The sequence below is a fragment of the Myotis brandtii genome, unplaced genomic scaffold (genome assembly GCF_000412655.1).
Source record: "Myotis brandtii unplaced genomic scaffold, ASM41265v1 scaffold1675, whole genome shotgun sequence".
In the NCBI taxonomy this organism is placed as follows: Eukaryota; Metazoa; Chordata; class Mammalia; order Chiroptera; family Vespertilionidae; genus Myotis; species Myotis brandtii.
The window spans coordinates 350,261-375,516 of record NW_005356150.1 but is presented as its reverse complement, the minus strand read 5'-3'; the positions used below and the strand labels follow the sequence as shown (position 1 = coordinate 375,516).

Genomic DNA, 25,256 nt, shown 5'->3' with positions numbered 1-25,256 from the left:
CTGCTGCTCTGTGCATGACAGGGGGGAGCTCCCCAACCCCCTGATTGACCCTGCTCTGTGTGTGACAGGGTATGGAGCCCCAACCCAATCGGCTGAAATTTTTGTGCACCGGGCCTCTAGTTAATTAATAAAAAGCTATGTTGGTTACTCAAATTTTTCACACCAAAAACATCTCCAAAATTTGTCTGTGTTCTCCCTTCTCCAACCTTTATTTGCCAGCCTCTGGCCTACCAAGCTATAATCTTTACATTTATCCTTAACTCCTGTCCCTTTCTCTTTCCCACTGGGACTCACATTCTATGTTAGACATATCTCTGGAAATTAATGTCTTTGTCCACCTACTACCACTACTTTGGATTAGGCCAGGGGTGGGCAAACTTTTTGACTCGAGGGCCACAATGGGTTCTTAAACTGGACCGGAGGGCCGGAACAAAAGCATGGATGGAGTGTTTGTGTGAACTAATATAAATTCAAAGTAAACATCATTACATAAAAGGGTACGGTCTTTTTTTTTTTTAGTTTTATTCATTTCAAACGGGCCGGATCCGGCCCGCGGGCTGTAGTTTGCCCACGGCTGGATTAGGCCCTTTTCATAGCCACACAATTTCATACTGTTTTCCCACTTCTACATTCACCCCCTTCCCATCTTCTTTCTACCAGTGATAGAATTATGTTCCTAAAAAACTGATCATAATGTATTCCTGCCTTACGTAAGCAAACCTTTTGCTATTGTTGTTTTGCTTCCCACCCTTTTGCTGATAATATGCAATTAGACTCCTTTACTTGGAATTCAGGCCCTTTACACTGTCCCCTAACCAAACTTACCCCTTAAATACTTGAATGAATATTGATGGTTCTTGTCTCTTTCTGTTTCTCTGATCTGTCTTTAGTCTCCTTTGAGAACTTTTCTCAGAATTAAACATTGTTATTTCCTAGGCTCGTTCCTAGATCTTCAATCCAGAGCTCTCCCTTGGCAGATCATACATATATACCTAACTGCCTAGCCATCACTTGCATTTTCCCGTCCTATAGATTGTCTCATCATCTTTCCTTGCCTTTGAGGTCTAATGCTCCACTTGTATTCTGGAGCTTCATGAATGGTCCGTCTATCCACACAAATACTCGAGGTTGATGACTGTCAGTCATTAAAATGAGTTAATTCTACTGCCTGAGTATCTCTTAAATCTCTCCCACCCCTCACAAGTGCTTCCTCATCACCTCTCAGGTTGGATCATTACCACAGTCACCTGGTGACCCAGACTTACTATGTCAGAAACTAGGGGCAGGGCTGAAATCTGCATTTTAAAAGGCTTCCTTGGCAGTTTTAATAATTAGACAGATTTGGGAACTGATTGATCCTTAGGAGTCTACTACAGAAGCCTTCTTACTGGTTTTACTGACTCTAGATTACCCATTGACTCCATCTTCCCTCTTCTGCTGCCTGAGTTATTGCTTATACAAAAATGAACATGTCACTTCCCATATCAAAATTCTTCAGTGGTTCTTGATCTTCACCTATCCCTATATTATAAAATCTGAATCTTAGCATGACAAACAAGGCTTTTCATGATTGGAATCAACCTACCTATTCACACTCCTTTCCTACCACTCCCCCCCATACATTTGGTACACTAGCAGTCATTGATTAATGTAATTGTAGAAACCATGTAACTTAAGCCTCATGTTTTTCAGTCTAGTTACTACAGTGCCTGGCATTGAAAATTCCACGAAATCAATGACTAGACTCTATTAATCTTATTAACAATAATGTCTATGATCATAGTTTGTACATAGTATGAAAGCAATATTAATGAATGTTTTCAAAGTAATTTGATGAAATTAGAAACATGATAGTTCACTGAGTACTTCCTGAGTGCCATACTTAAGAAAAGGTATTAAATACTTCTAAAGTCTTTAACAGTTCTACAGAGAGCACTGATATTAGGATAAGAAGGCTTATGTCTGTGTAATGTGCTACTCAGCAGTATGACTGGGTAATTTATAATATCTCTGTTTTTCTTTCCTGTTATCTAAAACGGTGAAAATCCTATAGAGTTATTGTGAGATTCAAACTGTTTATGGTAGTAAGGAGATTTTCAAAGCCAGTTAAGTACTCTAGAAATATAAAAGCATTTTTTGTTTGTTTGGCTGTTAATATTGGTTGAAGAGTAACTAATGAAGCTATTGGCTTATTTGAAATGATCTGGTCAAAGATACTTCATTAGTTATATAAATAAACTTTAGAGCACAGAGGTCTGAACTCCATCTGGAATTAGGCAGAATGGGTTAGAACTTCCAATTTGTGTAACTCTGGGCAGATTACTTAATTTCTCCTTTACCTTTGATTTCCTCGTCTGTAAAATAGGGAAAGTATCAGTAACTAATTTAGCCATTTTTGTTACATTTGAAAGAAATAATGATAGCAAGTCTTTAATAAATTTTTAACATAAAGAAATCATTAGGGTCACATCACCTTTATGATATTACCTCATGACACCTTACTTCTCTTTACCTTAAACATCAGGCTTGATAATAGAAAAAAAGACAGAGAATCAAAAGCAGAAAAATAAAGTTGACAATCAGGTGTGTTACTCATGACAGAAGAGTTTCTGCTTCTAGACATTTTTTGCCATTTAGATTCTAGTTTTCAGGGCATGATTAGATTAATTATCCTTTTAGCTTTGGGAAGAATCTGCACCCTCAATAGACAGAAGAATGTGATTTTAGTATTTAATGTCTACCTAAATCTGCTTTTAGAAAATGAACATTAATAAAAAACACACAAAACTCTTTTAAGTGAAATTTTTATGAAAAAATGGGATATTTCAGTGACTCTGTGAAATAAATCACTAGGATTTCAGTAAGTTGCTGAGGAGAGGAAGTGAAGTGAGGAGCTGAAATCCTTCCACACAGAAGTAAGGCATGGAGGGTTTGTGTAATGGTGACCAGACATTTCTGACTAGACCATAGGAAGTAGCACTAGGGAGCTATTTACCAGAGTAAATTAGAATGGTGTTTAACTATGAAGTTTAACTATTCCAGTAGCAGTGGAGTCATAATAGGCGTCATAAAAAATGTTTGGGTGTTTATGTCATTGTTTGATACTTTGTGATTTGGCTGTGTTGTCTCTTTGTGTGTATGGGGACTTACATGGGGAGAAAAACTGATTCCTGCCCACCGAAAAATACTAGTTTTATTTTGAAAACCTAGGAACTCAGAGATAGCACTAAATTGAAATTTACTTGCTCATTTTTTCATATCAGACCTTTCTTGGGATAGTGAGGTATACTTTTTAGATTAGTTCTGTTTGAAGGTTAAAAAATATTAAATGATTCTAAGAAAAACAAAGATAAAATAGCATGATAAAATGTCATTTGCTTGCATGACCCACATAGGCACTTTCTAGTAGTGGAAACTGATAAGATTACCAGTAAGTAATAAAAGTAGTATTAAAGGTTATTACCTTAGGGTGGTAAACACAGAGTACAATATACAGATGATGTGTTGTAGAATTGTGTACTTAAAACCTGTATAATTTTACTGACCAATGTCACACCAATAAATTAAATTAAAATAAATAAATAAAGATTATCACTTAGCTTGGAGCAGTTTTATGGTCCAAGATTTAGATCATAGCCACATATTTATAATTCATATTGCTGTTAATTTCTTCTCCCCAGATGTTTTTGTTTTATAGAGTGTTTACAGATAAACACTAGGAAGTCATGTCTGCTCAGGAATCATTGGAATAGATATATCTGTCAGGTGTTAAATTCCTTCTTTCATATTATGGGAAATATTTAAAAGATGACAGACTAAATTGCTTTGGTTATGAAAACATTATGCTACATAGCCTTTAAAATGTTTACAATGAGACGATAGCACTTTGAAACTCACACCTCAGAACCTGCCTACTTGAAATCATTAGTGCATGTATTTGGCAAATACAGACTCTAAGTAAATAAGTAAATATTTAGGATTTTCAAAGATCACTGGTAGTTGCTTTAGAACTGAATTTCTGCTATTTCCTTCATTTGGCCTCCTAAGAATAAAAGTGATACTTCTGTGGACCAGTTGTACCTGGAAAGAATAGCGTATAAATTCCCAGCTCTTTTATTTGTTGTTAAAATAATTCTGGGGTGGTTCCCTTTCGGGAGCATTCCCAGCACATTTTCAGTCTCCCTTTTCTTTTCCCCCAGCCTGTTACCTTTGCTTTCCTTCTCCTAAGCTCCAAGGGACCTTATTTTGCTTCTGTAACTTGTTTCCTGAGTCTATGCAGCCCAACTGGCTCATTTCTACTACTTTTGTAATTTTCTCTTATAATTTTGAAAAAAGAAGTAATAATAATTTTGGGTGTATGTTTTGCTAGTGTAGTGTTTTCCGGAACTTTACCCCAAGCAGATTCTTCGAAATCACTGTAATAGTTCTAGTAACTTAATAATGAGACCCTTATTGTCTACCTTCTCCCTCTGTTACTGCCTATTCCCCTGATGATCACCCAAATAAACTACTTGTCCTCAATCTTTGTTTTAGGGTCTACTACTGGTTGAGGTTCTATCTAAGACATCTCAAATTCTTCTCCCTTTATGAGCCCTCTCTCATTCTCCAGATACAGTTAATCTGTCTCCTGTTGTCTTGGAGGTGCCTTCTTTCTCCTTCTGTTAGAGCATGCTTTACATTCTGCCTTGGGTGAGTTACTTTTGTTTCCTGTTGTATTGCATTGTCAGTTCTTTGAGGATAAGAACAATATCTCATATTTACTTGGCTTTTCTCTAAAAGTTGTGGAGTAACATACATTCTTGCACCTTCCAACACATTTATTCTAGTTCCTTAATTGTACCATGTGTGTATAAATAAAAGGTAACTCAAACTTATTTTAGGGAAGTCATAATAATTATTCAGGTGATTTGCAATGGTTCACATTTGTAGAGTATATGGTAAAAGTGTTCTTAAAGAACTCTGCCTAACTAATATGCAATTAATCAATTCTCTTATTTTCATGTAAAGCATACTGACTGCTGTCCACGGCAACTCTGAACGCTTGTGTCTAATAGGCTATTCTCGTATACTTGTTCATTATCAGTTTTACTATATGCTCATGAAGAGTCAATTATGTTTGTTTCTAAGACTATTCATGTCATTTTTAATGGTACCTATATAATTATTAAAGAAATGCAGTGTGAATACAACATTATAGTTATTTCTAGGAAAATGGTGCCAAACTAATTAATAGAAGCTTCTGCTACGGACTCTGAAATCTTAATGGCTTAACACAATCAAAATTTATTTCTCACTTACTTCACAGTCCAATGGGTTGAGCAGCCATATTCCATTTTGCCCCAACCATTCTACAAGATTGTCTCAGTAAGAAAAAAGGGGGGTTGAGAATAAATGTAGAATATTTCTATGATTACATCTGCAAGTGGCTTATAAAACTTCTGCTCGCATTCTAATGAGTAGATTCAATCATATGGCTCCTAACCTAACTGTAAGGGAGGCTGGAAGTGTAGTCTTCCTGGTGCCCATACCATGACTTTAGGACACGGCATAGTGTTCAGAAAGAATGATCTCTGTTACAAAGCTATGTTGCATAGATTGGAAGGACTCAATAAAGGTTGAAGTCTTCATGTTTTCACTCCACATAAATGATGTATTATGATTGCAGTTTATACAAAGAAGAAGGTGTGGAATTCCAAACGTATGGCCATTCCCAAACAAAGGCCCACATCAAAAGACTAGGAATTAAATGAACATTTGAGGATCTTACTTGTAAAAACAATTTTGAGTAGGTGTCATTTATATGTATCACTTTTGAAATGATTTCCTGTTTTAGTTTACAGGTCACCTAACCTACAACATTTCATGATCTAATTAATTAAGAAGGATTCTTCCAGAAAGACGTTATTTTGTTAAGAGCAGGCCTCTGGAGATAGACTGTCTGGTTTTAAGTTCCAGCTCTGACACTTATTGGGTGTGTGATCTTGGACAAGCTGCTTGTACTTTCTGTACCTCAGTTTTCATATGTGAGAAATTTATATAGTGAAAGTACATATTGTACAGGGTTATTGGGAGGGTCAAATGGATAAAGGTATAAAAATGCCACACATGTAATAAGTGCTATCTAAGTGATATCCAGTATTATTAGTTTGATTACCGTATCAATATCATTATTGTCAGATTTAATCCCACAGTTTTCTACTGAGTGACCACACTGTAGGTGACCCTATAATAAATATTTATGTAACTTAAAGTACTTAGGTTGGAAACAAAAAGCAATCATGGCTAAAATTAAACTAACTAGAAAGAAAAGAAAAAGTAAAAATTTTTTGAAAGGACATGGGGTCTGGCCGGTATGGCTCCATGGTTGAGCGTCAGCCTATGAACCAGGAGGTCATGGTTAGATTCCCGATCAGGGCACATGCCTGGGTTGCAGGCTCGATCCCCAGTGTGGGGCATGCAGGAGACAGCCAATCAGTGATTCTCTCTCATCATTGATGTTTCTGTCTCTCTCTGCCTCTCCCTTCCTCTCTGAGATAAATAAAAATATATATTTTTTTAAAAAGAAGGGACACAGGGTAGTTCACAGACCATAAAGCAAATCTAAGCACATCAGCAAGATGGCAGGCTAGGAGGCCCCAACCCTCCCTCCTCCCCCCACCAAAAAAAACAAGTCGACAATCATTAATGGATGCAAATAGCTCTGGAAAAGCTCCAGAGTACAGTAAGGAGCTCCAGCAACCCAGTGGAGCATAAAAGCCCATGAAGGCCACATTGATAAATATAGGAAGCAGTGTACCTGCATCACCCCATTCCCCGGGCCAGCACAGCTTGGCACTAAAAATATCCCCTTGGCTGTGACTTCCCCTGTGGAGGTAAAGGAGAGCAAAAGGATCGTAGCAGCTCTCACTGCCACTGTGGACTCCCACAACCCTCACCACTGAAATCACCGTAGTCTTTGCTGATCCTTACAGCAATTGAGTGCAGACATCAATGCAAGGCCGCAAGTGGCATCACCAAAGAAACACGAAACATTTTTAGTGATTGCCCCTCAAAGAAATGGAGACCTATGAATTGCCTGACAAATAATTCAAATTAATTTTTTTAAGATCAGCAAGCTACAAGATACAACACAGACATTTCAACAAAGTTGGAAAACAATACATGAACAAAATCAGAAATTCAATAGAGATATAAATCATAAAAAAGATCCACATAAATTCTGAAGCAAAAGAATATAATAAATGAAATGAAAAAATGTAATAGCATTTTTTGTATCACATGAGCTTAGAGAAGTAGGCGAGAGCTGGATCATACAGGGCTGTGTAAGTCATCTAAGGAATTTGGATTTTATTCCATGAATTGATAGAAGATTGATGTCATCTGTGTGACATACACAAAATTTGCAGAAGGCAGGATGATGAAAGCGATTTAGGTGAACAATGTTGGTTATTACTGGGCTGGCCAGTACTAATGAAGGAATGAATCTCAGTTTATTCTGGAGAGTGCTGACTGCACTTGCTGTGGGTTTGATGGTGGGAGATATGGGAAAGGGGGGAATTAGATAGACACCTAAAACATTGGTTTTAGCAACTGGGTGCCCTCTGGTAATCTGGAGATGAAATTCAAGGACTGACAGAATTTTTGCTAGTGAATCAAAAGCTCAAGTTTGGACATACTAAATTTAGGTGCTTACCAGGCCAAGTGGAGTGAACAAGTAAGCAGTTAAATATAAGTAGCTCAGAAGAAATGTCAGAGATAGGGACACAAATTTGGGAGTCATCAGCATACTGAATGTATTTAAAAGTCATGGAAGTGCAATGAGATCATTGTATCATTTGGGAAAAGACTTCTCTGTATCAACCCTTGAGTCACTCCTACTTCATTTCATTCATTTACTCTACACAGTTTATTGAGCTCCTACTATATAAAGGCAGCTTTCTATGGCATTGTAGTTATAGTAGTAAAGAAAGGAGACCAACTGTTTGCCTTCATAGCACTTCTATTTAGTAGAAGATAAAGAAAATTCACCAGTAACCAATAGGTTGTGGCAGCTAATAGAAAAGAGAGTAGTTCAAATATGAGGAGTCACCTGGGTCAGATGTTGCTGAGAACCCAAGTTAGATAGAGACTAAGCTGTGACTGTTTCCAGCACTTTCTGTGGAGTAGTGACAAAAACAAATTTGGGGCCATTGAAGATGAAGAAATGGAGATGGTGAGTGAAGACAGCTGTTTTGAAAGAGTTTGCTATACAGGAAAGCAAAAAAGAGGGACCATAGCTAGTGGGAGAAGTGAAATGAAAGAAGTGCTGCTTAAAAATAAACAAAAACGAAATAATTACAGAGCAATGTGGATGAAAGGGGCCCATGCTAACCTGACAAGCTCAGGAAAGGCCTGCATGGCAGTCTTGCAAACACCGAGACCTAAAGTAACCACAAAGGATGGTCTGAAATTAAACTTTACCTAAAAGCAGTTATGGTGGGTAGTTACGTCCTAGGCCACTATCTACACTGACAAGGTCAACCTTTACCTTAACTGAGCCTATCTGTCTTTTTGCGTCAATAATAACATATCCTTGAAATGTCTGGGTAACTTGTAACTTTCCTTTTGGGGGACCCCTTGGGGCACAATCTATTGTGCCTGGGTGCCAGGACAGATACCACAAATTATCCTGTTAATTGTTCCTGTACCCACCTAAGTATGTGTGTATCATTTTGCTTTTTATCCAATCCCAGAAGTTTCTCCACTTTCTCCCGCCTCTCTAGTCTATCACCAATGGATTTCATGTACGCCACCTACATCCCTTACTTTGATTGCAATGTATAAATACAGATATAGCCCACCATTCTCCAGAGCATTATCCCAATCCATTGAGGTTCTGCTTCCTGCAGTTGTCGACAGTTTGGCTCAAATAAACTCACAAACAACTCTTTACAGGTTTGAATGTCTTTATGTTAGCAGCATGCTTATGGTTAATGGGAATGATGTCGTGGAGAAGGAGTGGGAGGGGATAATTGAAGAGATGAAGTTCTTGAACAGGCGAGAGGAGATAAGATTCGGGATGATCAGGCAGAAGATGGCTGTTTGATAGGATCAGATTCTTACCTTTCACTGTAACTGGAGAGAAGGCAGAGGGGATGAAATGGTTGCAATGAGGTTGTATATTTGATGGGGGGACAATGAGTAGCTTGAATGCTTCTGTTTTTCCAGTGACTGTATGAAGTGAGAATGGAAGGAAAAGGGGGTTGAGAAAAGAGAAGACATAAAATACCATCTTGGAGAGTGGCATGTCAAGTTACTAAAGAACTGTAGCAGGATTCCCCACTCCTCCTAGCTCTGGCAACCACTAATGCACTCCCTGTGATAGAGGTTTCATTCAAATTTACAATAAATACATGAAACATTCAACCACTTCTATAATTTTTTTTCCCAGCCACTTTCAGCTGCTTCGTTCCCAGCACAGAGAAGGCCTATATAGCTGGATTCAAGGTTATACTTTTGCAAAATGAATGCAGTGGTACAGGAAGGAAATTAAGGGTATTAGCAAAGGAATAAAGGATCATGAAATGAAAGCTGATTAAGGAAGGAAGTAAAAACAGGAATGCAGAGGGGATTGTGAAAGGTTAGAAAAGGGATATTATTCATTCATTTGGTTTACTCATTCACTACAATCAAGCTCCTAGTACGTGCCAAACATTGTTCATGAGCAAGACTGACCAAGTCCTCTGAGAGTAGGGTGAGATGAACAATAAAGAGTTAAAAGCAATAAGTATTAAAGCCAGATATTGCAGAGGGCTATGAAAAATACTTAAAAAGGTAGGGAGGTGTAGAGCATCAAATGGGAGGGGAGAGCAGTGGCGATTTAGGTAAGTTGTTCCAGGAAGGAGCCCTCTCTAGTAAAACTGAACAGAGACCGAGATGAAGTGAAGGAACAAACTTGTGACTACCTGTGGGAGCCGTGTGCTAGGCTGCGGGAACAGAGGGCTTTTCCATTTTTTAAATGTCATTAGTGGTTGATTAGTAAGGCCAACAATGCCACGATGAACAAGGTATTTTTCCTTCCCTATTGTGTTTTTTAATTGGGCTTTCATACTGAAGTAACACAGCTGGTTTAAGCAATTGATTGTTGCACGAAAGTCATTAGAGCGAGCAAAGTCTCATTTAAGTAAACCAAATGTTTAAATATGAATATGATATATTCATGTCTGATTTGTTCAGCATTCCATTCTCCAATGACTGGTATTGGAATGCCGCATACTAGAATATAATAGGGCTCACTTAATATCTAAGTCAATTTTCATGTCCATAAATAGCTTAATAATTTCAAACACAAAACACTCCCCTTTATTCTTCTTAGTCTTCTAAGGCAGTGATTTTTCAACTGGTGTGCCACAAGAATTTTTAAAACACGAAATACCTGACTATTTAGTCAGGGGCACTGACTTTTTTCCCTTTGTCCCAAGTAGATCCTGGGAAAGGATCTGGGGTGTTTATCTAAGGCGGCCCTTGAGATAAACTTTAACCATGCAGGTGTGGGACATTCAAGTAGTTGCTAGCGAAGAGGTTACTCTACGCAAGCAGGACCAGAGGGCAGGTTTAGGACCAAAAAAGGGACCAGAACCTTTAATTTTAATTTTGAGCGTATGCAAAATAAATTCAATTAACTGCCGGAGGAGTTACACCACATGAAACATATGCAGTTGCAAATCACACAGCACTTTATTACGCACATGATTCCTGGTGCTGCGGGTACAGGCTTAAGTGGGATCCCAGTGGTGCTGTCCTTGGGATGCAGGTGGCCGGTGTTCCTCACCCAAGAGCTCCGTCACATCTCAGTCGGGAGGTACTGGCCGTTCTTTTGTCCTCTGGCAGAGAGAGGAGCGTGGAGTGGTATCACTTGCCGAACTGACAAGAGGACGTGCCTTTGTGGCTGTCTCGACAGGCGAGCACCAACCTGGTCAGGGTCCCCCACTTTTAAAGCCTGTACCCCATTTGCAGCATTCCAGGTGGCTATCAATGAATTATGTCAATGCACACATGTTTATCTCAAATAGGGCGAGGGGCTACTACATGTGGTTATCTTGGGAGAGTACATCACTCACTCAAATGGTTATTTTGACAAGTCACTCTGAGTTATTTATTGAAGTTCAAATCCTTATCTATGAGGGACACACGCTTCAGGGCAGTGGGGAATGTGTTCTTAATATCATATTTTAAGTTTCAAGGAAAGTTAATTTAAAGATTTTAAAACCTTCTTAGACATTTTTTAGGCATTTTTAAAGCATTTTTAAACATTTCTATATATTACTACAACACCCTTAGATTGTCAAATTAAAAAATGACAACAGCCAACACAATAGTTTTCCAGTGTAAATGAATCAAAATTATATCTTTTTTTTGTCAGGTCAGCAAAAAATTTATTTTTTGGTGTGCCATATAATTTTAGCAATTAGTTTATGTGTGCCATGAGATGAAAAAAGTTGAAAATTGCTGTTCTAAGGAAAGAGTTCAAACCCAAAGTCTCTTTCCTTTGCCTAGGGAGTATAGGGACAAAAGTTTACAAGTTTAGATATAATTCACATACCAAAAAATTCAGCTGTTTGCAGCAGTCGCCAACCTTTTGGACCTCACGGACCACCAGTGGTCCATGGACCACTGGTTGGCGACCGCTAGTAAAGTATACAATTTATTGGTTCTTCCTATGTTCACAAAGTTGTACAACCATTATCATTACCTAACTACAGAACATTTTTATCACTCCCCCCCCCCCTCAGAAAAAAATACCCGTACAGACTGGAGCCTTCAGTCACTCTCCAGTGGAATCACTCCCACTCCCCACTCTTCCTAGCCCCTGGCAACCACTAATCTACTCCCTGTTCCTATTTGCCTGTTCTGGAGATTTCATATAAGTGGAATCACACATTATGTGTTCTTTTGTGTTTGGTTAGCAGATATCAGTACTCCATTCCTTTTTATAGCTTAATATCATTTCATTATGTGGATATACCATATTTTGCTTATCTATTCATCTTTTGATGGACATTTGGGTTGTTTTCATTTTTTGGTTATTACGAATAATGCTGCTATGAGCATTTATGTCAAAGTTTTTGTGTGGACATATGTTTTTAATTGTCTTAGGTATATACCTATAAGTGGCTTTTTAAAGACACAACCTTAAAGTTTTATCTTTAAAATATTTCTCACTTCATAATATATCTATTTTGAAAGAATACATTAAGTTATTACTAGTTACTTATTAAACTACTAGTTGAATTATTTTTTTCTCCAGAAATCCGAGTAACAGTAGCCCTACAGGAAACGTTCCCTGTGCCTATGGCTCTGGATCCCCTGCTCAGTGTTGAGTGCACAGATTCAGGCCAGTATTTCAGCAGCACTGGGGGTTACCTTTTTGTCAATAAATGTTGCTTCTTCCCGGAAGAATTGTAAAATCTTGACACTAAAGGACTAGGCAGGATTCTTGGATCTCATCTAACCAATCCCATCCCTTTGTTTTATGGATCTTGGAACTGAGGGAGAGGTCCAAGAGGTTAAAATGCTTGCCTGATTTCCCACAGCTGGTTAGTTAGAGATCTTGGATAAGAAGCCAGATCTCTTAACTCCTAGCTTAGTCCTCTGACTACTAAACTTTATCTCTGATGTCTGAATTTAAAGTCATAAAACAAAAAATAAACATTTATGCAGGTGGCACTTTCAGATAAAAGTTTACAGAAGAAGCTTTCAGAGTGTTAGAGAATAGCTTACTATCAATCTTATACTTATCAATAATTCATAGGGACAAGGAGGGAAAATAGGAGTATTAAAGAAATACTGTTACTTTTAGTCTGTGCATAAGGAAGAAAGAATTATAGGTGTTCATAAACACTCAGTCATAAAGGTCAGCGATTCCTATTAATTTCCCTAAAGAGTCAGCCTTTTTTTCCTTCTCATTACATTCTAAGATTTACATACTAGTAGTTTTAAAAACGGGTAGAAGATTAAGTGTAATTATGTTATTCAAGTGCAGTCAAATTACGCAATGGATTGTGCAGTTAATCACTTTGATCTTCTAAATGTCATGCTGCATATTGTTTATCCTTCTCACAGTGAGTCAGAAGTGGGAATGGGTTCATTCACTATTTCCAGTAAGTAGCTTTCCACCAGCAGGTGTTGTGACTGGTGGGAAAGGGTAGGACTGGAATGCACACTTATTTGGAGATCTCAGAAGTGTTTCCTCGGGTTGTACGTGAGGCCACAGGCAGTTGAGAGTGTTGGCAGCACCACAGCTACCCGCCAGCAGAACAAGTTCTTGAATCCCCTCTGAGTCTGGGAATATTGTTCCCTGGCACAGAGCTGCGAACAGGTGCTGTGTACAACCCTGTGGTCCAGGCATGGGGCTCAGCTCCAGCACTGTCTGCGTGAGCTTGGGCTCATCACTTCAGGATCCAAGTCCCTCTCTGTAAAATTGGGAAGAGGGTGGAGTTGACCACATTTTGATCTTTAACAATTGTTTTGGCTTTAAAATGCTATAGCTCTACAACCTGTTGACTTAAGATGTCAAGTGTATTGGATGAGAAGTCACATATAAAGATGAGAGCTCAGACCTTAAAGTTATACGAACCATCTTTGTGATATTTGGCAAGTTACTTAATTCTGTAAGCTTTCATTGTGTTATACTTAAAAGGGCAATGATAATAATAGTACCTAACTCATAGGGCTATTGGGGGAAAAGGACATTATGAATTCAGCATCTTTAGAACAGTGCCTGATATACACTATGATTCAGTAAATATTTGTTAGTAGTAAGTAGTATTTTTATTTTCATTAGGAACATTTTATCCTAATGATATACTGTTCCCTTTAGAAATAAATAAATATAATTCCAGCAAATTTTAGTAATATATAAAGTATGTAGACTACAATTAAAAATATAACCTAGCCCTAGCTGGTTTGGTTCAGTGGGTAGAGCATCGGCCTGTGGACTGAAGGGTCCTAGGTTTGATTCTGGTCAAGGGCACATGCCTGGGCTGTGGGCTCGATCCCAGTAGGGGGTGTGCAGGAGGCAGCCAATCAATGATTCGCCCTCATCATTGATATTTCTCTCTCTCCCTCTCCCTTCCTCTCTTAAATCAAATATATATATCCTATTAACTCTAAAGTAAACTGGGAGGAAAACACATAATTTAGATGGTTGAATTATAGGTATGATGGGGGAAGATATGGGAGGCAGAGGTAAAAGTTATGAAGTGAAAGAAATTTGACTTATTTTCTCCTTCACTTTATAGTTGTATGTAATCTTTCTTTTTTGTATTTTTGTTCTTTCAACTTGGAGATAGAATCATCCAGGGAAAACATATCCAAGTTAATAGCTCTTCAAGTGGGGTCCTATATTATTTCATAAGACAACAACATTATTGTTTTATCATGTAGAAATAAATAGTAAATTTATCCAACACCTGGTAGGCCGCCTCCTTGTAATTTCTGCTGTTATTTTTGTAAGTACTATTTTGGTGTGAACCAAGGACTGAAAAGTGTCATAATTTTGGAAACAAATACTCAGATATTATTCCTCAATTAGGATATTGCTATGAAACTATCACTATTCAATAATAGTTTGCTGAACTATCTGAAGATATTTGCTTAAGATAAAATATTTACAGAAACAGAACCAATTCATGAAATACTATGGGAAAAGTTGGCAACTCTAAGTTTGGTGGTTAGTTGGAGAATTAACTATCAGTTCTCCAAAGAAGAGGTAAGCTATCTATGGATATGTGACATGATAGTGTAGATATGATTTTTAAAAAAAGAAAAGATTTTTTAGCCCTAGGCTGGTTTGGCTCAGTGAAGAGAGCATTGGCCTGCAGACCAAAGGGTCCCGGGTTCAATTCTGATCAATTCTCTCTCATCATTGATATTTCTATTTCTCTCTCTCCCTCCCTTCCTCTTTGAAATCAATAAATATATATAAAGATTTTTTAAGTTGATTTTTAGAGAGAGAGAAAAGGAGAGGGGGAGAGAGAGAGAGAGAGAGAGAGAGAGAGAGAGAGAGAGAGAGATCCCTGTAAGAGGGAGACATCTATCGGCTGCCTCCTGCATGCCCCCCACTGGTAATTGATCCCACAACCCGGGCATGTGCCCTGACTGGGAATTGAACTGGCAACCTTTCAGTAAATAGGACTACACCCAACCAACTGAACCATACTAGCCAGGGCAAGATGAGATTTTTAATGGACATCTCTGAATATGTATGTCTGTATGTTCCACACCTACTCCATCACCATCTTCACTGTTGTATGTGACAAATAAGAAAGGAAACATTTTTGACTCCTCACTACAATCTCCTTAGCTTCTGATGTGAACAACTGAATCCAGGATACCTTCCATTTCCCTGGAAAGTTATTTTTTACTGCATTGTAATTTCTGGCTTGGGTAATGTTCTTTGATCTCTAATGTTTCTTTTATGCTTCTTTTATAGGAGGCCAGTTATAAGAACTCCACACCCATCCTTCTAACAAAAGACTTAGAAAGAGATGTGCAAAAGCCATCTCCAAAAACCAAGGTAAGATATTTGATCATTAGGCTTCCACATGAACCATTTAGCAAGGCTCTGTGTGTTCTTGCGTTTCTCTGATGTGTTACTTATACTTCCCTCAGCCTTTTTTTTTTTTTTTCTGGACCTGGTGGTATAAGAAACACTTTTTATTTAGATCATTTAGTCGAAGGTTATATTCATCCAAAAATTACCTCGACACTCCAGTTATTTATAGAAAGTGATTTTTTGTTTGTTTGTTTTTTCTTAATCCTCACTCTATGATATTTTTCCATTGATTCTTTTGGAGAGAGTGGAAGACAGAAAGACAGAGTGAAACATCGATGTGAAACACATCAATTGGTTGCCTCCTGCACATGCCCCAACCAGGGTCTAGCCTGGGAGGAGCCTGCAACCAAGATATGTGCCCTTGACCAGAATCAAACCCGGGACCCTCGTCCACAGACCAATGCTCTATCTACGAGCCAAACTGGCTAGGGCCAGAAAGTGATATTCTTAGTAGTGTATTATTTCTGCTCAAGCAGTATTGTTTCCAGCTTACAGCATAGGAGATGGTTAAGTGAAGTAAATATGTCCTAGGTTACTATAAGGGATAAATAATATTTCTAACTATAATTTTTCTTTTTTCTCAAAATAGAAATCACTTCACTGATTTTTTGTAGTTATAAAATACAATTTTTTACTTAAAATTTATGATTTATTAAATAATTTACTATAATTACTGACAGCTGTAGGGGAGAGGGGTGAATGGATAAAAGAAGGTGAAGTGATTAGCCAAAAAACATATATACATAACATATAGACACAGACAACGGTGTGGTGATAGCCAGAGGGAAAGGATGTTGGGGCTAGGTAGAGGTGGGCAAAGCGGGGGTGGTGGGTGGGATGACGACATTTGTAACAATAGTGTCAACAATAAAGATAAACTTAAATAAAAAGTAATATATTTTCAAAATTATAAACATAACACGTGATCAGTGGAAGTATTTCAGCCCATTTTAACAAGAAAAAACAAGAACTATCATCATATGACAGAATGAAGGCTCCAGTATATAAAATTTTTTTCCTTATTAAGAAAAATCCAAAATGCACATAATTGTTTTACCAGTGAAAAGAAAAACTCCTTTATCACATAATATGTTATGAGAATTTGATCATTTGTTTGTCCAATCAGTGATTGCATTTATTTGAGAGTCCCTTTCCTAATCTTTAATCTTCTCTTTGGAGTAGAACTTCTCCTATTGACTAGGTACATATAATATTCCTAACTGACCACTGTGACATTTATAGAACTACTTTTTTTTTTCTAGTTCTAAGACAAATGTTTTCCAAACTTTCTTGAGTTCACTATAAGCAAAATTTAAAAGAATTCTGGTCTCTTGAGTTTATCACTAGTTACTATAAGAATAGTTGTGGCTTTATTTGTAAAAGCAAGTCAAGTGAAGTGCTGAGTCATTACTTAAGTATCTTCTTTTGGTAAGAGTCTACAGTTTATTTTTAAAATAAATAAAAACATCTTTCCTTTTGAAACTTATTCCACCTTCAGTTTTTCTGGAAAATTATTTTAACTATCATGCTTTCAGATTCCAACTATTTTGTATCTTTTTCAATGAAATATTTGTATGTGCAAACTTACATCTAATTAATTCACATGTATAGTAGAAATTTTTACTGTGTAATTATTATAAATCAGTGTCAAAAATATACTCATCAAATAAATGCATTTAAAAAATGAAGGATTTGAGGAAAATTTTTAGGTAACATTTACTTATTAGCTCCTTTTACATTGGTATAACTATTTTTAGGTGAAGAGACCCTAGGTGAATCACTTCTTAAATAAAAGACACTCTTGAAACCTATCATCAAAATTGTGTGAAGGGATTTATTACTTTTATGAAATTAATGCCATTTGGAATATTTCAAGCATATACAAAATCAATAGTTAGTATGCATTTATGGACCTCTGTCATTCTTGCTGTATGGTTCATAACCAAACATTCAATAGAAAAATTACTTCATTGGTTAAGCCTCGGTTTGTAACTTTAGCTTCTTTGTGGCCTTGTATGAACAAGTTTAAGTTTACATAAGCAAACTAGGCTCTGCTTAGGTTAGTGGTGATTACATTTTTGTAATTTCAAATCCCAGAAATGAGGCAAACACAGAGCGTATGAGCTACAAGAGATTATAAGGCACTAACTCTTTCATCAAGATTTTCTCTTCAGAGCTTTTTCTCTCCAGTTGATCTTTGAAAGCTAAAGCTGAGAATACCTTTAAAATATAGTTGGTATATCCTTTCTAGAGTGACTTAGGGAGCTATGAAAATGATGTGTGTCCTTGCTATTACCGTGACTCCATTTGACCTCCCTAGCTGTCTTTCTCGGACATCTCTAGTTATAGCTGTATTTGCCTTGAACAGCTAAGTATTTCTGATTCCTACATGGCTAGAAATGTAAACTGGTAATCCAGAGATGGCATATGTCCATTGGCTCTGGCAGTGTCTCTCTAGTCTAAGTCATCTGTCCCCATGTGTGTTCCCTCTCCCAGCTGTTGTCTCTGCTCTTGGGCAATGGAAAGGATTACATTTCCCTTCCTTAGGTTGGAAAGCCTCTTCTTGATTTGGGCACAAGCTGAAAAAAAGTGATAACTCCATTGCACAGTGCCATGACACTTCCTACAAGAGATTATAAGGCAATAATCACCAGTCCCACTAGCTCAAGGGCATAGTCATGCAACCTTCATACCCAATACTTTGTAGACTGCATATGCAGAAAATAGCTGGAATAGATGACACTGAAGAGAACATAAAATAGATGTCTAAAGAGGTTTGGAACATAAACACAGTTCCTTGAGCCTAGCTTAATGATGTCTACCGGGGACCTACTTTCTTTCCATGTTTTTGAATCCCATAGTGCCAGCTTCATGTTAGGGCCACATTATCAAGATGGCTGCCCGTAGGCTCTCAGGGCTATGTGCTAACAACTGAGAACTGTGAAGGGTCTGAAAGCTGACAAGTTAATCTGCCAAAGATTCAGGTATTATAGCCAAAGACATGAGTGAGACTCCTGGGTCTGAGACGAAGGACATTTTATTACTAGTACTTATAGCAGTAGCAATAGCCAGTATTTTCTTGAGAAGATAATGCAGAACAAAGGCAAACAATGTCTCTGCTTGCAAAGAAATACAGACACATAGGAGACCTGTAGAGAATTCTCTTCCAGAATGACCACACTCACTAGAACAAGAGAGAACTTTGTGCTACCATTCCCAGGAGAGTTCCTCAAACTGACTTGTGGCTAGAAGATAGGAGTACACTAATTAGCTTGGTCAAGGTCATGTGATTCACGCCTTAGGGTCGTGAAAGGAACACCAATGGAATTTGAGGGCATTGACACAGAAGAAGGAAGTGTATGAGCACTGGAAAGGCAATCAAAATTGTCCATTACTCAAGCTCCAGTTAATGAATATCAAACCGAGAGGATGAAAAAAATATGAATGTAATCTGGGGCATATATAGGGTGTCCCCCCAAAATGTATACACACACTGAATAAATATAAAAGGATTATTAAAATACATTTAATTTCAAAATTGAGCTATCAGTCAGCTGTTAAAGTGCATATAAAGTGCAAAAAATTTATCCATTTTGGGGGGACACCCTGTATTGTCAATAAAGATTCGTGTTTGAAGCAAGGTTCAATCAAAAACATATTAATATCACCCTAGTCTTTCCCCCAAACCATGGCCAGAATAACTATTATAAAATACTTTGTTCCCCCATTGAATATTGAGCAAAGGTCAAACCCTTTAGCACAGTACACATTGCCCTTAACAATCTGGCCCCAATCCAACCCTCCAGCCTGAACTCTTGGCCACCACGTCTCCGTTCCCCTCCAGGCCGGATCATTCCAGGTTTCTTGTTTTTTACTTTTGCTCCTTTTCTCATTATCTGGAAGGCCTTTCCTCTTCACCTTCATCTCCCTCGGGTAGGATTAATTGTGTGCCTTATGTATGTTCTTCAGTGACACTGCATACATTATACATTTCTTACTTACAATTTTCCTAACATTTACTATAGTTCATTTGTATATAGTCATGTAGTTAAATAGGATTAATATTTGTCTTCCTCACTAGACTACAAGCTCCAGAGTACAGAAGCCAGGTCTGATTTATTCTCCATTGTATTCTTAGTGCCTCATAGGTGGTAAGTGCTCAATAAATATTTGTTGCTATTGAATGTTTTAAAAAAACATAAGAGGCAGGGTGGTATAATAAGTGTTAAGGTTGCTAGATTCTGGGTAGGATTGCCAGAAATGCAAAGCCTCAACTCATTACATACTAGTTGGGTGACCTTGAGAAATTTTCCTAAATTCTGTATCTCTGCTCTCTCATCTGTAAAATAGAAATAACAGTACCTATTTAATAGGGCTGCTTTTAACTGAAAATATGCAGTACTTAAATGTTACGCCTACCATACAGTAAACACCCAACAGTGAGCTAGTATTGCAGTTGTGCTCATTCCTGGAGGTAGAAGTCTATGTGTCTGTCTCCCTGCTAGACCATCACTTCTTTAAAATTATAACCAGCATCATTAACTCATTAATGATGTCAGGGCCTAGCCTGAGGCCCAGCCATGTCGTACTTGTTCAATCAATTCTTATTGAATTGCACCGTCACATTTGAAGAATGCGATTTAAGATTAAGCCACTCTGTTAGTTTGGAGTAGTGACGTGTCTTTCTAAGCTTTGAAGTCCTTTATCATTTTTATCAATTATTAAAATTAATAGCTCTCACTTCTATTATGTATTATGTGCTTATTCTATTCCAAGAACTAATGGAACAAGAATGATCTCATTTAACTTCCATCACGTCTTAAGAGGCATAGGTTTTTAATTATACAGATGAGGCATTTGAGCCTCAGAGAAGTTAAGGGGCTTTCCCAACATTATGCTGCTGGCAACAAGGAGAAATCGAGTTCAAAGCCAGTTGCTTCCCCATAAATATGCTGTAAAATGAAGTATTTGCTTCGATTTATAACAAAGGAAATGATTTTTAATCCATTGAGAATGTGTATTTTACTAAAGTCAAGGAACTAGTAATACCTCAGCTTTGTTAATTGAGCAGCATCCTAACAGGGAGACCTCTTTCAAAATGCAAGAGACCTCACAGACTCCAGGCCTTATGATTTCCAGGCAGCTTTGTGGACTGGGCTCATTAGTTTGAGTTTGGCAAAGGAATGCAAACCATTTCATCAGTTTTTCTTGTTTATAGTAAGGACTACATCTAAAAAAAACAACTTGGATTATAAATAGCATTTATTTTATCCCTTTAATCATTTTTTGGCAGCCATGCTAGAAACACACATTGAGAAATACATGCAGATACAAATGTGTTGTCCTGTTCACCAAAACAGTACCTTTATAAAGAGCTTTAGTGCAGTATTACTTCACTGTTATTGAAGTGGGAGGGGCTCCCCACCCCAAAAAAGGTCCTTTGCTTATGGCTTTATCATAGATATGCAAACATAATAGTTTTAGTTACTATTCGAAGTTACAGAAGAATGATTTCTAGAAGTTTTCCAGAGGAAAGCTATTGCTAAACAATAATATAGAATCTTGCACGTATACTTATCTTTCTCTGGGGAGTTAACTTTCACTTTTGGAGAAACCTAGGTTGCATTACCCCTCCCCCATTTTTATGCTTAGAAGAATCAGACAATTTTTAAGAACCCATGAATGACATTATCAAAACACGTTTTCTTGTTTTATAAGAACTTTGAGGAACTCACTTGATTAGTGCTTAGAAAAAGGAATGTATTTTGATGTATTGTTGAATTCAGTTTGGTAATATTTTTGCATGTATGTTTGTCAGGGATAGTAGGCCCCCCCCCTTTTTTTGGTAGTGTCTTTGTCTGGTTTTGATATCAGGGTTTTATGGCCTTATGAATTTGGAAGTGATCTCTCTTCTATTTTTTAGAAGAATTTGAGGATTGGTATTCATTCTTCTTTACACATTTGGTAGAAGACACCGAAGTCGGGACTTTTCAGTCTCCTTACTAGTAATTGGTCTGTCCAGATTTTCTATTTATGGTTCAGTCTTGGTAGGTTGTATGTTTCTAGGAATTTATCTATTTCTTCTTGATTGTCCAGTTTTTTGTTGTATTATTAAATGTTCCTAATAGTCTCTTATGGTCCTTTGTTTTCTATAGTATCAGTTGAAATGTCTCCTCTTTCATTTCAGATTTTGTTTATTCAAGTCCTCTTTTTTCGTGTGGGTCTAGCCACAAGTTTTTATTTCTGTATTTTATTTCTCTTTTCAAAAAAACTAGTTATTTGTTTCATTGATACTTTCTATTGATTTTTATTCTCTGTTTCATTTATCTCCACCCTGATCTTTATTATTTCCTCCCTCTACTGACTTTGGACTTGATGTCTCACTCTACATGATTACTCACCTCAAATGCGCCCTCATGTTGCTGGCAGTCTGATCTCCCCAATCCTTTCATTCTTCCTCTCTTTCAGACAACTGTTTCAAACTTTCTCCTTGATCCTTGCCTTCCAACATCCCCCTTTTCACCCTTCACTCTCAGTAACGATCTTACTTTCTATTTCACTGAGCATCAGGAGAGAACGTCCACCTGTTCCCACCCTGACATCCATCTGCTGCCTGCCCCACGTCATTGCCTGCCCCACGTCATGTCCTCGCTTTCCTTCCAGTCACAGGAGAGGTCCGGTGCACCAGATCCCACAGCCTCTGACCCACTCAGGAACTCTGCTTCCTCTCCTGGGCATCAGCTTTTCATCTGTCCATTGAATCACTTCCATTAGCAAGGAAATATGCTATAATATTTCCTATCTTATTTCCAAAATAAAAAAACAACAACTCTCCTGTGACTCCACAGCCCCCTTCAGTAATCACCCATTTCCTCTGTTATTCCTTACAACAATACTCCTCAAAAGAATTATATAAACTTGTTGTTTGCACATCCTCTTCTCTGTTCTCTCTGGAACCCACTCTAACTAATTCCACTATAGAACAAAAACAGCTCTTGTGAAGTGTCACCGTATTACCAGATTCTGTATATGTGTGTATTCTGGGCATTTCATAGAAGTGGAATAATACAGTATGTTCCCTTTTGTATGTCTGTCTCCTTTCACCTAGCATAATATTTGTAAGAGTCATCTATTTTATTTTCTTTTTTTAATTGAACGCTTGATTTTATTTTTTTAATATGTTTTTATTGATTTCAGAGAGGAAGGGAGAGATAGAAACATCAATGATGAGAGAGAATCATTGACCGGCTGCCTCCTGCACGCCCTTTACTGGGGATCAAGCCCACAACCCAGGCATTTGCCCTTGACGGAATCAAACCCGGGACCCTTCGGTCCACAGGAAGACACTCTATCCACTGAGCTAAACCGGCTATGGCAGATTCTATTTTATAGCATGTTTCAGATCTTCATTCCTTTTTGCTTACCCATGAATCAGTTGATAGACATTTGAGTTGTTTCTGCTTTGGGGCTATAATAAATAATGCTGCTATGAACATTTATGTACAAATGTTTATGTAGGCATATGTTCTGGAATTGCTGGGTTATATGGTAACTGCATTTATTCCTTCTTGTTGAAACACTTTCCCCTTGCTTTTCAAGACACTGTGTGGGTTTTCCCTCTACCTCACTGTCCACTCCTCAGTGTCTCTGAGTCTTCTCCCTCAAACTGTGGAGTGCCCCGGGGTTCAGTGCTTAGTCCCCTTTCCAGATTTACTCACTAGGTGCTTGGCTTGTAAATACCATCTACATATATATGACTGCCAAATTTGTATTTTCAGTTCAAGCCTCTCAACTCCAACTCCAATATCCAGCTGCCTGTATGACATTGTCACTTTTCTATTATGTACATCTCAAGGTTAGCATGTCCAGAGCCAGTAATTCCCAATTCACCCACCAAAATCTGTATCTCCTGCTATTTTTTTTCTAACCCCATGATGGCAGTTCCATACTTCCAGTGCTCAGGCCAAAAACTTTAGAGTCATTATTAATTATTTTTTATTTTTTTATTTTATTTTTAATCCTTACCTGAGGATATTTTTTCCATCGATTTTTAGAGAGAGTGTAAAGGAGAGATGGGAGAGAGAGAGAGAAACATCTATATGAGAGACACATTGATTGGTTGTGCCAAAACTGGGGCTGGGGTTGAACCTGCAACTGAGGTACATGCCCTTGACTGGGGATCGAATCTGAGACCCTTCAATCCATAGTCAATGGCTCTAACCACTGAGCAAACCAACCAGAGCTAGTCATTCTTGACTCCCACCTGCCCCACACCTCAGCAAATTTTGTTGACTTTACCTTCAAAATATATCCAAAATGTGATCTCACAATCTCCATGCTCCAAGCCACAAGCATCTCAATTAGGTCTCCTAGTTGGTCTCCTTACATCACTCTGACCTTTCTACAATCTTTTCTCAATGCAGCAGTAAAGATCCTTTTAAAATGAAAAACATGTTACTACTTTGCTCAACATTTTCCAAAAGTTTTCTGTTTTCCTCAGGGTAAAATCCAAAGTCTTTAAAATGCCTGCACATCTACGTGATCTGGGCCCTCTGCTACTTCACTGGCCTCATCTCTTGCCACTGTGTTTCTCACTCTTTTGGTTCCAGCCACAGGGGCCTCCTTGCCGCTTCTCAGACTTGCAAGTCATGCCTCCTCAGGACCTTTGCACTGCTCTTCTCTCTGTCTGGAATGTCCTCCCCACACATCCTTCTCAGACACTCTTTTATTTCCTTTAGGTCTGTGGTCAAGACTGCAGGTGGCTTCCCCATATCTAGTCTCCCTCTCTTCCTTCTCTGGGTACACTGATGCACAGCTAAAAGGCCACTTTCCCTAACTTCCCTGGCAGCAGTGTGTCACCATGTGGCTAAATTTTGCTCCATAAATATAAGCAGTTGGATTTCCTTTTAAGAGTGTGGCAAGCCCTTCCTTGGTCCTTCCTCCATCTTACCATGTTTGTAACTGCTTTGAGAGAAAAGACTACAAATAAAGCATCTATCCTATCTAATAAAGAGGGAATATGCTAATTGACTGTCACACTGTCTCAAAGATGGTGGTGCCCATAGCCAATAAGAAGGGAATATGCTAATTGACTGCCACACACTCAAAGATGGCGGCGCCCACAGCTACAAGATGGTGGCGCCCAGTCCCCTCAGCCCCACCAGGGCAGCAGGCACACAGCAAGGCCGGGCTCGCCCCGCACGCCTGCCTCTGGAGTCCCCCAGTCCCCTCAGCCCCCCAGCTGCCCAGGGCCAGCCCAAGGCACAGGCAAGCCTCAGATGGTGGCTGCCCAGCTGCCCAGGGTCGCCCGAGGCACAGGTAACCAGGGCCAGCCAAGGCTTGCGCTGCCAGCAGTGGCAGCAGCAGAGGTGTGATGGGGCATCACCATCCCCTGATCACCGGGTCGCCTCCTGCCCCTGAGGCCTCCCGGACTGTGAGAGGGGGTAGGCCAGGCTGAGGGACCCCCCTCCTCCAGTGCATGAACTTTCATGCACCGGGTCTCTAGTCGACACTAATAAAAGAGAAACATGCAAATTAACCATCACTCCGCTACACCCACCGGCCAATCAGAGCGACTATGTAAATTAACCCAACAAAGATGGCGGTTAATTTGCATATGCAGGCGCAGAGTGAAGACTGAAGATGACTGAAGATGGTGGCG

General features: G+C 38.5%; 1 protein-coding gene across 6 annotated transcripts in view; it reads left to right on the top strand.

The window, feature by feature from the left end:
• FAM13A (family with sequence similarity 13, member A) overlaps positions 1 to 25,256 on the top strand; it is a 261,528-nt gene that overhangs the window by 78,231 nt on the left and 158,041 nt on the right. For all 6 annotated transcript variants that reach the window (XM_005862767.2, XM_005862766.2, XM_014536858.1 and 3 more), the window contains one exon: positions 15,473 to 15,556. In XM_005862767.2, coding sequence (XP_005862829.1) covers positions 15,473 to 15,556 — 84 coding nt within the window. The remainder of the gene's footprint in view (positions 1 to 15,472; positions 15,557 to 25,256) is intronic.